General features: G+C 55.5%; 1 protein-coding gene across 2 annotated transcripts in view; it reads right to left on the minus strand.

Moving 5' to 3' along the window:
- Positions 1 to 606: 606 nt before the first annotated feature.
- ASH1L (ASH1 like histone lysine methyltransferase) overlaps positions 607 to 14,510 on the minus strand; it is a 67,000-nt gene continuing 53,096 nt past the window's right edge. For both annotated transcript variants that reach the window (XM_053277243.1, XM_053277242.1), the window contains 11 exons: positions 13,832 to 13,886; positions 13,084 to 13,216; positions 11,788 to 12,036; positions 10,358 to 10,444; positions 9,400 to 9,490; positions 8,581 to 8,719; positions 7,669 to 7,841; positions 6,565 to 6,731; positions 6,120 to 6,160; positions 5,038 to 5,342; positions 607 to 3,315 (listed from right to left, as the gene is read on the minus strand). In XM_053277243.1, the coding sequence (XP_053133218.1) occupies positions 3,224 to 3,315; positions 5,038 to 5,342; positions 6,120 to 6,160; positions 6,565 to 6,731; positions 7,669 to 7,841; positions 8,581 to 8,719; positions 9,400 to 9,490; positions 10,358 to 10,444; positions 11,788 to 12,036; positions 13,084 to 13,216; positions 13,832 to 13,886 (1,532 nt within the window). In that variant the 3' untranslated portion in view covers positions 607 to 3,223. The remainder of the gene's footprint in view (positions 3,316 to 5,037; positions 5,343 to 6,119; positions 6,161 to 6,564; positions 6,732 to 7,668; positions 7,842 to 8,580; positions 8,720 to 9,399; positions 9,491 to 10,357; positions 10,445 to 11,787; positions 12,037 to 13,083; positions 13,217 to 13,831; positions 13,887 to 14,510) is intronic.

The raw sequence follows: 14,510 nt of genomic DNA on the forward strand, positions 1-14,510 counted from the left end.
GCCCGCCTATCGTCTCGTCTTCCGGGCCTGAACGTTCCAACCCGCCTCCGCGGCCCCCACCAATGAGAGCGTCTCCAGCTGCAGCACGAGGAGGAGGACGCAACCATTCCAGGGGCGGCGAGGGGGGGCCAAGGGGGGTGCTGCCGCCTTGCAGAGTCCAGTGCGGGTTGGAAGCAATGCATGCCCGCTCGCCCAGCCTGGCAGCACGGATGGGGTGGGGTGGGTGGGTGGATGTGCGAGAGTCTCGCCCCCTTGCAATGTGAATGAGTCTCATGCATCTGGCAAAGTGTGCACTTTCCACAATAGTATTTCCCACCATATATTCCATTAGTCTTGGCGGTCCCCAGGCTATAAGAGGAATTCTAAGATGTTGACTACAACTCCCATAATCCCCAGCCAAAGGCCATGACAGCTGAGAATGCTGAGAGTTGTAGTCAACAACTTCTGGCAATCCCTCTTCCAAGGAACACTGCCCAGAAGCCTTTTCTTGGCTAAAAAGGCAAAGGATCAGGGAACAGGAAGCATTCCTAGAAATTGAGTCAGTTGTTGTGTGTGGCTGTGCGAACATAAAACAGAACTTCAAAGAAAAGCCCCAAAGCCACTGAATAAGAAACATTTTTTTCCATTTAATACTAGAATCTCTCAGTATTTGAGATGCAGGCCTTTTATGCAATTACATCCAATGTTAAAATTGGTAATACATAATTTACAAAGATTAACAACAAAACAATGGTCAATTTAGATATGCTTTTGTAAAAAGGAAATATATTAGCAGCATTTCTTCTCAGCAACCACACGGCCTATCCCCATGCAGACTAAAAAGAGTTCGTATCTATATTTGCAACAAACGTAGTGCTTTTTAAATTTTCTCTTCCTCTTTTTCTGGGCCTCCCATCAGCGATTGGGTGAAACGCTGCCCGTCTCCTCAGTTAATACAAAATAACTCCCTCCCAACCCCCAATTTTTTTTCTTTTAAAAAAAGTCAGTAATTTTCTACACCAGTAAGAAAAACAAAACCGAAAAACTCAAAAACAAAAAACAAAAACAAAAAACAAACCAAAAAAATCCCCCAAACCCCAAAACAAAAACCCAACACAAATTCTTCGCACTTACCTAGAATTTGATTGTCTAAAAAACGTTGTTTTTAGTCTTTCAACAAAAGAAAGATAAAATGGCAGAGCAAGTGTCTCGCTTCTGGGCGTGTTTTTTGTTAGTTTTTTTTTCTTTTTAAAAAGGACCTTTTTTCTTCTTTTTTTCTCTTTTTCTTTTTTAGTGTTTAACACCATTTCGAGATGACAATTCCAACCCCCCCCCCCCGGTTTTGAACTAAATGGAGCGACTCAATAAGGGTTTATCGGACATGCGGTTTTTTTTTTCTCCCCCCACCCACGACACAAATGAGTATTTTATACTCCGGGTTCTCCTGTACAATGCTTCTCTACAGTAAGAAAATATTCCAAACTATTTTCTTATTTGTCTTTTTTTTTTTTAATAAAATATTTTTTTCTCTCCTCAAAGGGTGTTTTTTCTTTCTCCCACCCCCCCCGCTCCCTCCCACACTTTTAACTTCTTATTTATTTTTATTTTTTAAATCATCAGGTAAAATTTTTAAATGGAATGAGTCTCTTTTTTGTTGTTGTTCCAAACTAAGAGCAAAATAATAATTATAGTTAACAAGAATGTACAATCGGGACGAGCTTGGTCCGTCGAGGAACATGAGAGGAGCCTACAATATTGCTTTACAACCACGTAGCAAAAGAAAAAGATTTTTTTAAGATATATACAACTTGGCACATTGAAAAACGGGATTCTCTTATAAGGACATCTAAAACAGGACTGTAATATGCATATGAACGTCAAAGAGAGACAAGCCAGGTTAAAGGGTCAGTGTAGGCCCAGCTGCCGACAACCTTTTGCCTAACCTGCAGACCGGAGGCCCCGGAGACCACGGAGGGGTCGCACCTCTGGACCTGGGCAACTGTTAACTGGGGCAGCTCAAGACCGTACCAGGTACAAACAAGGAAATCCTTCCTTCACTGCCATCAATAGGAGGAGGTAACACCTTTTCCCCCCCTGGATGAGGGCAGAGAGAGGCAGGAGTGTCAAATACACTGTCTCTTTCAGAGACGGACACTTTAAGCTGTACAGTTCTTCCTTGAAAAAAGAAATGGGGGGGGGAAAGGAAACGCAACACAAGAGTAGTGTAGTCAGTGGATAATAGTCTACGGTTCACAACAAATACTCGCTCAGAAATACTGCTCCAAGGTTCATGTAGTGAAAGGTTGCTTTTCCCACCCGCCATCTTCGCCGTTTTGACAGGGTGTTTTGCTTTTGTTTTTTTAAATTTTCACAATACACTGGACACACACGAACCACAGCTTATTTTTTAAAAGAAAAAGAAAAAAGGAGATCCCAGCAGGGTGGCGTCAGGACTCGACTTGCTCTAGAAAACTTCTCTGCAGCAAAAAGTGAAACAAAAATGCTCATCCCGCCTACCCCAGGCTTCCAGGCGCAGAACAAGTGCTTCAAACCGAAACCGCTTTGCCGGGGCTTTTGAGCCGACGGGGTGCTTCCCACACGATCCGCCCGACACGCCTCCTGTGGTCAAAGCGCCGCCCGTCCTCTGAGACGACTCGCAGAAGGCAAAGGCCGGCCTCTCCGCTTCGTGCTTTCCGTCCCTCCCTCGAGGCTGGGCTGCCTCCCTCGGCAGCACTGCCACAGCGGGTCCGGATGTCCAGTGCTGCGCAGGTAAAGCGAAGTGGCGGGTCCTGGGGAGGATTCCTACTGAAGGAGACCAGTTCCGAACCTGTTTACCTTCCCGCTCCCCCTCCGCACACCCCCTTTCCCCTTCCTCTGAGTGGGGACATCGGAGCAAAAAAAAATAAAAATAAAAAATAAAATAAATTAACCGAAATTTGACCATCTCGGACAAATAAACCACAAAGTTTCCTTAGTACCTTAACATTGACAACAAGGCACGCCCAACACCACACACACCATAAGAGCACTGCCGGGCGGGGCGGGGCGGGGCAGGGCTGCCCAATCGCATTGACTAAGTGCTACAGAACCGTTTTGTCAGTTTCCTTCCGCCGCCCCCCCCGGCCCCTCCCTCCGCTCAACACACTGGGAGGTGCAGGGAGGAGGTACAACCTCGCCCGTCCATCAGTCCCACGCACATCGAACAGCGGAACTCCAGGCCACAGCCTCTCTCCGGGATGCGACGTCACTTCCTGAAGCTGCTCTCCGGAAGGGCCAGCGTCCGCCGCCGTAGCTTCCTCCCCGAACCTTCCTCTAGCAGGTAGGTGACGTCAATGGCTGTGGGGGGAAAGAGAGAGGGGCTGCAGGGGGGGCTCTTCATAGGGCCTGGCCGCGCCCCCCGGAAGTCGTTAAGGCAGGCCTGGACGCCAGGGAAGGGGACATGGAGAAGGAAGGAGGCCACATCAACCTGGCAGCACAATGCCACTGGAGGGGCAGAAGGACTGGGTCAGGCGGGAGGTTCACACCGGCCAACGCAAAGGGCTGAAGAGAAGCCGTCGCCTAGGAGGGTGAGCCTTACTCTGCCATTCCAAACACCTCTGCTAGGTGGACTTCATTGCGGCGGGCGTTCCAGCACCTTGGCACCACCACTGAGAAGGCCCTGCCCCTCAGCGCCGCCCGCTGCACTTTAAACAGGGACGGGACGGGGAAGAAGCTCTCGGAGTGGACTTTTGCTCTGGATTGTTCACAGAACGAAGTGTGTTTCCCCCCGCTAACCAGATGCGGCTGCCCTTGGGGAAAATACTTGGGGGGTGGGGTGGGGGAATGCCGCTGCTGTGGGGCAGCAGCGGTAGCTGCGGGGGTGGGGGTGGAAGCAAAGTTCCCTCCTTTTACTTTAATTAACAATAAAGCCGCAGTAGCAGCGGTCGGTGCGAGGAAGGGGGCTGCTGGGCGAGGGGATTCCCCCCTTTTGCCCCTGAAAGACCGCCGCAGTGGCGGAGGCTGGCTGCAGGCGGGGGGGTGGGGTGGGGGGGAGAAAATGCCCCCCTTTTCTTTACCTCTAAAAGTCTGCTGCTGTGCTCAGCTCTGTCCTCCGCCCAGGTTACTGCACTATCTACAGCCGGGCGGCAGGCAGCAGAGTTCATGCGCAGACTGCTCACTTGGGAGCAGGGCAGAGCTGAGCTCGCTGTGGCCCATACGGCAGGGGGCTTTCAGAGGTTAAAAAAGGGGGGGCCCTCTTCCCTCCCCGCCCTGCAGCCACCAGCCGCGGCGGCGGCTCTCCTGTAGGGGGCAGAAAGGGAAACGTTCCCCTCGCCCACTGGCCCCTTTCCCCGCAGCAGCTACTGCCAATGAGGCTTTTTAAAAAAAATTTAAGTCATTGGGGCTTTCCTCTCGCTCGATGCTGCCGTGGCCGCCCCAGAGAAATGCAGCAAATTTTGACACCGGAGGCAAATGCCTCTTTTGCCTCTGCGTTAATCCGGGCCTGCCCCTAACCCTAATGAGGATCATCTTCTCTCTGTGGTGGACTCAGGTTCCCTTGGAAGGGCTGGAGCTGGTAGCATTCATGAACCCGTCAAAATCCCCCAAGGCCCCACAATCTATAAATCCAGCACACAACAAAAGAGGAGAGAGATCCACCAAGCATCCCTTTACCCAAATACAAGCTGACTCTGAATGTAAGAGGAGCCCCTTAAAAAAATAGCAGTTAAAAACAGGGTTTTACTCTTATTTACCCAAAAGGAAGAGGACCCTGGATTTCAGACGACCCCCCGATTTATTTTCTTTCTTTTTTATTTAAGGGACCCCCCTGATTTCTAACATGCGAGGCCTTGGAAAAAACCTATCTTGGATTCAGGTAAATACGGTCTCCAGCACATTTAATACCTCCTGCGATAACAGGCCCTCATAAAAGACTCCTAGAGCAAGAATAATATAAAATGTCCACAGGGTCCAGAAACAGCGGGGAGGGGGTGGGGTAGGTGGCGCAGGCCTGCCCCAGAGCTTCGGGCCCCATGGTGTCGCGCCAGGCTCGGGGGGCGGGGAGGGGGAGGGGCCTCTCACCGTTTTTCCCTGGGATTTTCTCGAGGAGGGCGAGCAGGATCTGGTTGAGCCTCTCCCGCTGCAGGTGCCGGCGCTCTTCCGGGCTGCAGGGGCAGCGGGGGACGGGGCTGCTCTCCTCCGCCTTCTTGTCCGCCTCGCCGCTCTCCGGGGGGGGCGCCTCTTTCTCGGGCTCCTCCAGGGCAGGCACCGGCTCGCTGGGAGCGGGCTCCTGGCTGGCGATCACGTCCTCCATGAGGGGCAGCGGGTCCTCCTCCTGGCCAAGGTCCTTGGCTTGGGACTTGGAACGGTCGGACTTCCAGGACGACCTAGGAAACGGGGCGCCACACGCAAAGCCAAGCGTTAAGGAGGGCAGAATAAAGCCGCACGCTCAGCCGCCGGAGGGAAGCAAGCTGGTTCGACGCCATACGGTCAGGCTCTCCCCCTCAGAACTGGGGCCGAAGCCAGCCGGGCCTTCCTTGCGGAAGGCGCCACTAGTGTCTTGGGTAAAGTCTTGTATCTGTGTCTATCTTATTGTCGTGAGCCATCCCGAGCAGTAGTGCACTGGAGGGGCCGGGCGGGGTATAAATATTTCAAATAAATAAACAATAATCAATAATGCCACTGAGCACCCAAATCCAGACCAGGAGAGCTGGTCTTGTGGTAGCCAACATGACTTGTCCCCTTAGGCAAGCAGGGTCCGCCCTGGTTGCATATGAAAGGGAGACTAGAAGTGTGAGCACTGGGAGAGATGGAGATGGAGCCCCTCTGGGAAGAGCATCGAGGTTCCAAGTTCCCTCCCTGGCAGCATCTCCAAGCTAGGGCTGAGAGAGATTCCTGCCTGCAACCTTGGAGAAGCCGCTGCCAGTCTGTGAAGTCAATACTGAGCTAGATAGGCCAATGGTCTGACTCCATAGACGGCAGCTTCCTATGTTCCTATCCCACTTCTCCGCATAGCGGGACCATCCCCAAGGTCCATCTAGCACAGCCGCCTTGGTCCGGCTGTTCCTGGCTGGGGGTTGAAAGGGGTTGACTGAGGCTGTATGATATGGTGGAGACCAGATGGGGCCAGCATTCCGCCCCCCACCAGAGCATCCAGGACCCACCTGCCTCCATTTCTCTTGTAGTTGTCTGGTACATAGTGAGGCTGCAAGGAAGAGCAAAGGGGACCGTTAGAAGCTAGCTCAGGGCCTCCGCGGCACTGGAGGCGTGCGGGAGGTTTGGCACGGCAGAAAGCCAGGTGATGGGGAAGGGGGAGAGGGGGAAGGGGGAGCAGGGCCTTCAAACTGGGGGGGCAACGCTCCGCCTCGCCACCCCAAGTCTCTCTGGAAAGCAGGGCGGCCGTCAAGGGGAGGACGGTGCAGAGGCAGGGCCAGGAAAGGTGGTCTCGGGCCTGTGCCGGGCAAGCCAAGTGGTGGTGAGAAGCCGCCTGCATGGGAGGGCCCTCTCTTCTCCAGGGCTACCAGCCAGGGGGAGGGACGTACGTGGAGCAGCCCACTCCGGGATAGCCCCCGCCCCCCCAAGCACCGCGGGGTCAGAGGAGCGGCTCACCGAGAAATCTCTCTTGGGCGTGAGCCTTTTGGGGAAGTGGTCAAAGGCGTAGGCCTTGGTGCACACCGGGTAGCGGTTCCGGTGGATCTTGTAGAAGAGGTGGGCCGACTTGTCGAGGCGGTAGTCGCAGATGTAGACGTCTTGCTCCTTCACGCCCTTGGGCCTTCCTGGAGCCGAGGAGGAGAAACAGGAGGGGCTTGCTTGAGAGGAGGCCCTCCAGAGAGAGGAGGCCTCAGTGGCTTCTCCAGCCGGGGGGCTGCAGAACTGCAGGGCTGGCGGGCCCCTTTTAACACTCCCCACCCGGGCAAGGCGACAGGTCCCCCCCAAATCTGCCCTGAGCTGGAAACTGGATCAAGACGAGGAGGAGGGACACGTCACACTTCTGGCACCCCCCGGCGTTGACTTTTCTGAGCACAGAGGAGCGACTCAGACCCTCATTCAGAGAAGCCTGCGGCCTCTGTTTCCGCACAAGCCCCTCCCCTCCTCTAGGTGTGCCCCCACCCAAGGGCAGGTGACTCAGCAGGAGGGCACGGAAGGAAGAGCCCGCCCACACGCCCCGCTAGCCCCCTGCGTCTGTTCAAGCAATACTGATCCTGCACCACCATAGGCCACGGCACCCTGCGCTTCTTGACCGTGGAGGCTCCATTGAGCGGCCACAGCTAGCCGTCAGCAACGGAGCTCACCACGGCCCCCCCCCGCCCCCCCAAAAGCCATCAAGGTCAAGCCACGTCCTGCAGCACTGGTGACCAATTCCGGGAGCTGCTTCTGAACTGCGGGAAGAAATCTTTTCAGTGGACTCCCCTAAATCCACCGCCCACCAATTTCACTGGGTGACCCTAAGAACTCTAGTGTCGGGGGAGAAGAAGAAGTCGCCTCCCTATCCACTTTCTCCGCACGAGGCATCGATTCGGGGACCTCTATGATGTCCCCGCTTTCCAGATACTGTCTGAGAGGAGGCAGCCAGGACTACAGACAGCCTGCGATTGTGAGTGAGGACTCTGGGGAGGACGGGGTGATGTCATTGGTGCCTGCCTGCATGCGGGTCTGGGCATCAGAGGGAAAGCAGCCAGCCCCACACAACCTGGGTGGGGGCCAGGAACTTGCCTTTGCAGTAGGTGTAGAGATCCAGCACGCAGCAAGTCCCCACCACGGCCTCCAAGGGGATGATCTCGTACAGCGGCACCCGGAACAGCTCGTTGTGGTAGAACTTCCGGGAGGGGGAGTGGTGCGTTTCGTGTGGACGGAAGTAGTGGTGGCCGAAGGCAAAGCGTTCCTCCCTGCGCGGAGGGGAGAGAGAGGAGGAGGAGGTTTTCCCAGGGGAGGGCCTCAAGCGCACCTGCCCGCAGACTTCACTCACGCCCTCTAGGGAGGCCCCCTTTCCCCTGTGCTGGTGGTCACCAGCGCCTGTGATCGACACTAAAGCACGCAATGCAACCTTCGACACGGAAGCCGGCCTTTTGTAAGCGGTCAACCATCTTTTAGACAGAAAACTGCATTTCTGTTCAAGGGTCCCTCTTCTTCTTTCCCATAGCTCTGTGTGTCTGTGGGGCTCTCCGGAAGGCAGCAGGGGGGACCCAACGCGGCTGCCGCAGTTCTGGGACAACGGCAGCGGCCAAAGGCAACTCCAGGCGAGCAAACGTTGCAGTTATGGGGCGACAATCATCCCAGATCTGTGCACCCAGCTTGGCAAAACTCAATTTGAGTCGCGGGTTTGCTTCTCAAGGACGCAGAACACAGGCGGTCCCCCACGATCCGAAGGTGCCCAACCCGGGAGAATTTCCCGATCGTGTTGAGCTTCTGCGTCCCGGAAGGGAAGCGGCAGTCCAGACCGTCACTTCCCCCCTACGCCTGACTGATCTGAACGGCGGCGGCGGCATCCGCCATGCGGCTGCCTGATTACTAGCTCCCAGCCCTGCTGTCTCCAAGGACCATGAGAATGGAAACTCCGCCGCAGAGGCGGAGACTCCTCGGAGGGGAGGGAGGGGAAGGGCCTGCCATGCGCCCGCCCGCCCGTACTTCTCGTTTTTCCAGAGCTTCTCAATGCGGAAGATGTCGAGTCTCTCTCGGTTGATGTGGGACAGCAGGCGGTAGGATTGCCGGACGGGGTGGCCGTCGGGGGTCCTCCGGCTGTCTCTCATCAGGTACACGCAGTCACCTGCCAAGGGAAAACACACCGGGGACTGCCTCTCTGCCTTCCAGGGGCCAGGCAGACGGGCGGGATCCTGGTGCGTGCGGAAGGGGCTGCGTTGTGCACACAGAAGGCCCCCAGTTCAATTCCTGGCTTTTCCAGCCCTGCCGGACCGGGCAAAGGGTCCATCCATCCCAGCACCCTCTTTCTCCGGTGACTGCAGGCACCTCACCAGCAGGGCATGGAAATAATAACTCTATCCTCTTGCTGGCTCTCTAGGTCAGGGCTGCCCAACTCCAGCCCCTCCTGCTGCTGCTGGACTCTAGTTCGCATCACTCCCAGCCGCAGTGGCCGACCGCCAGGGATGATGGGAGTCGTAGCCCAACCTGTGCAGGAGGGCCAAAGGGGTGCGGTCCTGCTCTAAATTACATCTATTGCCTCGAGACACGGAGGTGGTACTTGGGGTATCACGGCCTTGTAAGAAGGGGCCCCAGATATTGCTGACTACAACTCCAATCACCCCCTGAGGCAAGAGAGTTGGGCCGGGGATGATGGGAGTTGTAGTCACCATCAGCTGGAGATCCCTGTTTCAGAGGAGGTAGGCCACAGCAACTGATGGACAAGTGAGGTTCCAGCCTCTGGGCAGCCAGCAGATCACAGACCACCAAGGGCCCCACCGCTGAACTCCAGGGGGGACAGACACCTACCTTGGCGTAGCAACAGATCATCCCGTAACAGGCAGATGAAATAGACACACCCAGGCTGGGCATAATGGGGCCGGGGAATCATGGGCACCTCCTGCGGGGAACACACAAGAAAAGGCTGAGATGCGTCACTGCGCTCCTTAATTGTCCCCTTGGCTAAGCAGGGTCTGCTCTGGTTTGCATTTGAATGGGAGACTACACAGGGGAACTCAGGAAGAGATTGCCCGGGGGGGGGGCTGTTCTGGGAAGAGCATCTGCCTGGTTCCTGGCAGCATCTCCAATAGACGGTTGAGAGAGGCTCCAGCCTGCAGTCTTGGAGTAGCTGCTGCCAGTCTGGGCAGACAAGACTGAGCGAGATGGACCAAGGGTCTGACTCAGGATATGGCAGCTTCCTAGGTTCCTATGATGTGGGAAAGGCACTAGTACAGTCTCTCCCCACCCCCCGCCCAAGCTGTATTATTAAGCAAGGCCACAAGACTGCCCTTTTCATCCAGGATTTTGGCCAATGAACTGTCCTTTGCTCCGTCTTAAACTTTTAGCTGTATTTGTTCAGATTCCGTCGTATTTTTATCTTGTTGTTAACCGCCTTGAGATCTTAGCTTGAAGGGCAGTATAGAAACGAAGGAAGGAAGGACGGACTACCCCATCTCAACTTTCTCACCATGCATGCGTCTGGCTAAGAGATTTCGGGAGCCTCCTCTTTTCCCCAATCTAAGGGCACCCTCTGTGACTTCGCACCAATGTGTGTGTGGGATCTTCTCCCCAAGGAACCCCAGGGGCGGGGTGTGTGTGTGTGTCATCATTTTGGGAAGGTGCTGAGAACTTGGAGGGATGACACTTCCGGCATTTCTGGGCAGGGAGAGCTGGCGAGAGGGCACTCCGACCCATTTCCCCTGCTAGAGCTGCCCCATGCCAAACCCACAGAGAAGGCCCGAGGCTGTCGAGCCAGGCCGTGGCTTACCCTGTCCACCGTGCGAGGCTCGCACTGCTCGCACAAGTAGTGTTCGACGTCAGAGTTCACCCCCATGCAGTCGCAGTGCTGCCAAACCTGGAGGAGAGAAGAACTGATCAAGAAGGTGGGAGAGAACAGACGCCTCCTCCATGAGCTGGGGGTGAGAGGGAGGAGGAGGAGGAGGAGGAGAGCCTGGCCTAACAGCAGGGAGCTGCGGACACCCATCCGCCTCCTCACCCACTCAAGAGGAAAGAATCCTCACTCCTCACTCACGCAGCAGAAAGAACACCTGGTACTCTGGGGCGAGGACACCATCAGAAGCACAAGTTGGGCACAGCCTAACTTTTAATGTCAACGAGGCTACTCTGAGTAATTCTCCTCCTCCCGTCAGCCACTGCTGGACAACCTCACAGCAATGGCGATGCCGGCTCTGCCGCTGTGAGGGTAACTCGATCCACCGATGAGGCGGATTGTGTTACTGTGGAGGGCCCTGAGGGCCGCACAGGCTGAAGAGGGGGGTGCGACGAGCGCAAAAAGCAGAGAGAAAGGAAGGGGGCCAGAAATGCACTGCAGAGGAGCCGAAATTGCCTGCGGACTAGTCGGGCCAGCACCAAGCGACACCCTTCTCTGCCCCACAGGAGTCCCCACACTTTGGGGCTGGCTCCAGTCAGAGGAGACGGTCCCAGGCTAGACAGATGGACCAGCAGGCAGCTCCAGAGGTTTCATCTTGGCCCTCTTCTCCGGGCAGGGAGTCACCAAGGGGGAAGGAGAGACTCCCACATGCCCAGCAGGCTGAAGTGGGGGGCTGTAGGCCACCTGCTCCCTCACTTGGCTACGGGGGGGGGGGGAGGATCTGCCGCCTGTCCCAAGGGGGACTGCAACCGGGAGGGTCCTGCTCCCACGGCACTCTGGGGGGGAAGCCTAACTCAGACAGTCAGTCCATCTTGTCTCTCTTCCCCCACAGAGGACAGCCTCCTGCAATGAGTGAGGGAAGAGGACTCCAATTCCCAGAGTTCCTTGTGGGAAGGCAGGGAGGAAAGAAGCTGGTCCCACCTCTGGCATCTGCACCCCAAAAGAAGCCGGGCAAGGCCCCCACCTGGGTCTCCGAAGAGCGGCTGCCAGTCACAGCAGGAGAACAGCCCTGTTTCCGGCAAGATCGGGCGCAAGGGACCCAGGCTTGGATCCGGCAGCTTCACACATACATATCAAGCAGCAACGTCCAAGCCAGTTTGGGTTTACAATGTGAACACATCATCACTCGTCTCTGAAGACGGCTGAAGAGAGACCAGCTAGGGGCAGGCAGGAGACGGAAGCCTCTCTGTGGGGCTGCCCCCTGCTTCCCGGGGCCCCTGAAGCCCCGACTGTGCATGTGGGGCACGCCTCTCTCATCAGCAGGCGGGCATGGGTGAGGAGGAGGAGGGGGCCGGGACTGCCCTCACCATGCACTTGTCGCACTGGATCATGAGCCCTTCGTCCTTGTACAGGCCGCAGATGCACCGGATCACGTCCTCGTCCTTCTCGTGGCCGCTCTCCTTCTCGCACAGGGAGGTCTCGCTGCTGTCCGCCTCGCTCGCCGTCTCCCCCACGATCTCGTCGATCTGGGCGGCGGCCTCATGGCGGGCGTTGTAGTAGGCCTTCCGCAGCCGGCAGACGTCCCGCCCGATCGGAGACTTCCGGCCGTAGTACTTCTGAGCAGGGAAGAGAAGGCCAGCAACTCACTCCTCCGCCGGCCTCCGAGCCTCTCTTCCGGCCCTCCAGGCTTGGCCACCGTGAAGCTTTCGACGAGTGACCCTCCCGCTCACCCACCCACTGGTCCCTCTGCCCTGGATAATTCCTTCCTGCGTAACGAACCATTCCTCAAGCCTCCCGCCTTCCACCTGCAAGTCTGCGCACTGTCTCTGATCCCACGGAAGGACAGAAAAGCCACACAATGCGGTACTGCGCGCAGCATTCAGCTTCCAGAGAAGCCCAACCGCATTTATTTATTTATTTTTAAAAAGCAAGTTTCTAGTCCTCTGGACTGAAAGCGCATGGGCAATGCCTGCTGAAATCTCAGAAGCCAGCGAGAGGGCTGCGTCAGGAGTAGGGGCTGAGTGTGTATGACGCACATTATCCAGATGTAAATTCACCACATGTGCAATTTCCCAGCTTTTCTGCTGCGGAACGCGGGTTAAGAGCTCGCTTCAGAATTTCCCTCTTGGAGCATGGCGCATATGCATCCCTGCAGAGCATACGCCTGAAGCAAGCTCTTAAAACGTATTTGTCTGGCCTGGCTTTCCAGGGTTTTTAAATTCTAACCCGATTTGGGGGCTTCTAATTACTGGAATTGTTTAATCGCTGTTTTGAAATGTTTTTAAATTGTTGATCGTTGTTATATTGTTTTTCATTTGTTTTAGCTTTTTATTGTTTGAGTGGTTTGTTTTAATTGTAAACCGCCCTGAGCCATTTTGGAAGGGCGGTATATAAACCAACCGACTGACCAAATATTGATTGATTGATTGACTGATTGATTGATTGTGGGCCAAGGGCATCGCCCACCTCAGTCCAAACACTTCTTGTTTCCCGAGGTGAGACCCAGGTGAAGAACAAAGGCTCAGGTGGCCAACAAGCTCTCCTTGTCCCTGAAGGGATTTCCAGACAGCCTGACTCGGGGTCCCCCTTCCCCAGTGTCAAAGGACCAGCCTGGATCTTCCCCTAGAAAGGAAGGGTCCCACCCGCTCAGCATCGGAACTCACCTCGGCGTTACGGAAGACCTTCAGCATGTCGCCGTCAAAAGCTTCCACCGTTTTGTAATAGCCTGTCAGGATCTGCTTCTCGATGGTGACAAGGTCGAGGGGATCCGAGATCTTCTCGTAGTAATCGGCGTTTCTAAAACCGAGCGGCGGAGGAAAGGCGCAACGTGTCACCAGCAGCCATAAATGGAAACCGACGTCATTTGGGTTCTGTGTTCAATTTCCCGCTCAGGCACGGCTACAAAGCGGTCCTGACTGAGGTGCATTTCATGCAGAATAATATCTGCGCGCAATGCAGCTCTGTTAAATGATTACAGTAAGCATTTCCCCTCAGAATTTTATTTTTTTTAAAGCTGTTTATCTTTTTAACGTTTAAGAAGATGGTTACAAACAAACCTAGGAAGATAAAACATCCATCTCTGAAACGCAAGTCAAGGGCCTGAGCTGTCTATTTTGAGCTGCCACGTTTTCCATTTAAGGGTTCCGGTTCAAAACAAGCCGACGATTCCAGGTTTTCTCTCAAGGGAGGCCTGCCTGGCTCCATCACGGGTCGGAGTCAGACGGCAGGTCAAGAAACGGTCATTGCAAAGAGCGTTTGGGGCGGGAGACCAGAGCTAGCCATCCTATAGCTAAGTTGCAGTTTTCTTTTGCTTCTGGTTCAGGCAGCTGCTGGCCAGCTCTGTTTATGATGAGAGAGATGCTTAAATCGCAGGCCTACCACCACCCTCTTCACTACGGGACAAGAACTTACTTTTTCTTTGGGGGAAGCGTCAGCAATGGAGCTGCAAGTGCTTGTCTGGAGGAATCTACGAAGGAAGCAAAGACGTGTCAAAGCAATGTGCCCGGGGCGGGGGTCGGTTCCACACCTTGGGCGGGGGCTGATTCTTCTGGACAGCCGGGGAGCGATTCTGAGCCACTGTGCATGGGAAACAAATCCACTTGGCCCCGTGCTTGTGGCCTGCCTCATCTCCACTCCCTGGGGGTCACATCCGGTCAGGCGAAAGAGGCGCCAGGGCGACATGCTTTGCCTATAGACGGTCCCGGGTTCTAGCCCAGGATCATCCCCAGCGAAAGGCCGCACATGATGGGAAAGGCCCCTGTCTGAGACCTGCCAGTCAGAGCAGAGAGTGCTGGCTTCGACGGGCCAACGCCTGGACTCGGGGTGAGGCCGCTTCAGGCATTCAGGTCTGCTTTCATCCCACCCACCCCCAGTTGACAGCCACACATGGTGCTCATCTGCAGTGGGGTTACTATTCAGTGGTGAAACTTGGAGGGCTCTGAAAGGGGCCCCTCTGCGGAGCCTGTGCCAGCAGCCAGCCTGCCTCCCCTCCTGTCCCCCAGCTTTCTCCACTGCTGTATTGCAGAAGCAGACGTGCATCATATTCCTCAGGCAACGCTGGACGGGGAGGGGGGGCAGTGCTCCCAGATGC

This window comes from Hemicordylus capensis, chromosome 14 (genome assembly GCF_027244095.1).
Source record: "Hemicordylus capensis ecotype Gifberg chromosome 14, rHemCap1.1.pri, whole genome shotgun sequence".
Lineage (NCBI taxonomy): Eukaryota > Metazoa > Chordata > Lepidosauria > Squamata > Cordylidae > Hemicordylus > Hemicordylus capensis.